Source organism: Berghia stephanieae, chromosome 2 (genome assembly GCF_034508935.2).
Source record: "Berghia stephanieae isolate SIO BIC M18660-M18661 chromosome 2, UCSD_Bste_1.3, whole genome shotgun sequence".
Lineage (NCBI taxonomy): Eukaryota > Metazoa > Mollusca > Gastropoda > Nudibranchia > Aeolidiidae > Berghia > Berghia stephanieae.
In genome coordinates, this window is record NC_088361.1 from 89,134,685 (window position 1) to 89,137,184 (window position 2,500).

A 2,500-nucleotide genomic window follows, 5' to 3' on the forward strand; every position below is an offset into this window, starting at 1 on the left:
GTTATCCATTCAAATCCTGGAAGCAAGATGGCGGCTTTTTGGGCATATACTCAGAAGAGATGAAGATGTACCAGCTATAAAAGCCATAAATACTTTTTCACGCCATCTGGACACAAGAAATATAAAGCAGACCACCCACGTCACTTCACACTGTCCTGAATAGAGACCTAAAACGCCTTCAAAATAACAAAGAATTAAAATCAAAGGAAGACCTTAAGAAATTAGCATCCACAGTAAAAGACTGTGAACTGTGGAAGGAATTGACACAGATGGTTATAGAGGCAGCCGAGGCATCCCGATCGGATGATTAGGAAGCAAAATGCCTTTAGTCAATAAGTCAGTTATTATTATTATTATTATTATTATTATTATCATCATCATCATCATCATCATCATCATCATCATCATCATCATCATCATCATCATTATTATTATTAATATCATCATCATCACCATCATCATCATCATCATCATCATCATCATCATCATCATCATCATCATCATCATCATCATCATCATCATTATTATCATTTCAGAATAACAGCCAACGAGTCCTTGCGTATTAATAACAGCTATATATGGAGACCTTGTAAAAACTTTGACATCGGCACACTTAGAGGAGTTACAGTAAGATTTATGTTACCAATCTTCTTTAAACTGTATTTATGTTGGATTGGGCTTAACGGAGGACGGGACTTTTAAAACCTGCGAAGACTGTTTTTCGTCATTTAGAGAAAACGGCCGGGGGTCCCGATAGCTCAGAACTTTTCAAAGAAGTGTGACCGAGATCGATCCCAGGGGAAGTCGAGATTTATTTTTCCTGATCCCCCGCCCCTTTGTTCGCACAGCAGTGATTGGGTAGCTGGGTGTGTTAGATATGACGGAAAGTACTTTACGGTAGACTCGTGTCCTTTCCAAAGGATAGCAATCAATCGCGATCCCAGGTTTAAAGGTGTTTGCCAGGATGAAGGTCATTTTAATCGATCGATATATGAAGGACGACTTTTCTGGCAACATATATAAATACGTGTCTTTCCTGATATAGATAGAATGCGCTTGGCTAAGAAGCTCACAACATTGCCATCCGGAAGTATAACGGACCAACACACAAAACTATGTGTAACCATGAACTTTTATAGTCTGGTTAATACAGTTTAGTGAGAATTACTCATAAACGTGGATGGCAACACACAATAACAAAGACTTGAGTGATGTCATCTTCGTTCTATCTATAGGGCAGTTAAGTGGTTTAACTCTCTCCTTTCCTGCAATTTTTCAAATTTCTTACAAAGCTTCACACCCACCCAGTATAAAAATAGATTTTTCTTACTCGAACAGAAAAGCAAGAAGTACATTCTATACATAAAAGTGTTCAACAAAATGAGATCTACAAAACAGTATCAAGTTTTTATAGACCGCTAGCTATAATAAACATATTTCCTTTAAATATTGTGATGCATAAAGGAATCAGAAAGAGAAAATTGTTGTAACGAGTGTGACGATTTTGCTATGGTCGGTAAGGAGAGGGTTAAAGACAGGTTGAAACACGGTAACGAGGCTCTGTGACATCTTAAATGGGGCAACCCGTCTCAGACTGGTATGTTGTCGGAGTAAATTCTTTGCTGAAAATGGGTTTTAAAAAACAACAAAATCGTCACTCAATAAATCAGTCTTTCAAAGCCAGTTGGCCCAAAGAGCTGGAGTTTACCCCGGTTTCTAAAGCGTGAAACGGACAATAACAATTGATTATTACACTATGGATAGGCCGCTAATCTATCGCCAATTACTATCCGCCAGATCAATCAAACCCAGCTACCCAATCACTGCAAGGTGGGCAGGGAGTCAGAAAAAATCTCGACTTCACTCGGAATCGATCGCGGTTTGTTTGCGAGTGCTCTACCAAGTGAGATATGGGCACCCTCAAATCACCACAGAATGATCACAAAGATTTAGCTCTTTGCAGTTAACGAATTGACATCCAATTTTCATTTTCATTTTTTAAAAGAAATAAAGCATAATATAGAACCAAAGCGCGTTAATTGGATTATAAAAACAAGTTTGATTAAAGAAAACCATTCATAAATCAAAGGACTTGTTATAATTCAGAAAAATGAAAGCAAAACAATTGAATTGAAATAATGCCAACAACATATATAGAGTTTTAATCGTGATAATGTTAATCACAATCTATACTTTAGTTATCTCCGTCTTATTCACGCTAATCTACATAACAAACATAGCTGTCCGTTCAATAAACCTGATGATAAGTCGGTTAAGTTCAGAATTTATGATTCAAGTGTTGAATAAAATTTGAACTCAAATTCTATTGATTGGTAGACAATACATTTTTCAACTTCGTAAAAGAACTCCACGGACCTTTTCAAAATCTTCACTCACTTATCTTAAAATTTGTTCCAATTGACAAGGGCGGAATATGGTTTATATAAACTTTAAGAAATCGATTGTATTCAAAATAATGAGAGGAACCCTTAAGTTGCAT

At 36.6% G+C, this 2,500-nt stretch overlaps 1 protein-coding gene across 1 annotated transcript in view; it reads left to right on the forward strand.

The window, feature by feature from the left end:
- Nucleotides 1-2,500, forward strand: part of LOC144963771 (cation-dependent mannose-6-phosphate receptor-like) — a 13,619-nt gene that overhangs the window by 3,839 nt on the left and 7,280 nt on the right. Inside the window, exon 3 of the mRNA XM_078897714.1 lies at nucleotides 537-627. Within this exon, the coding sequence (XP_078753840.1) occupies nucleotides 537-627 (91 nt within the window). The remainder of the gene's footprint in view (nucleotides 1-536; nucleotides 628-2,500) is intronic.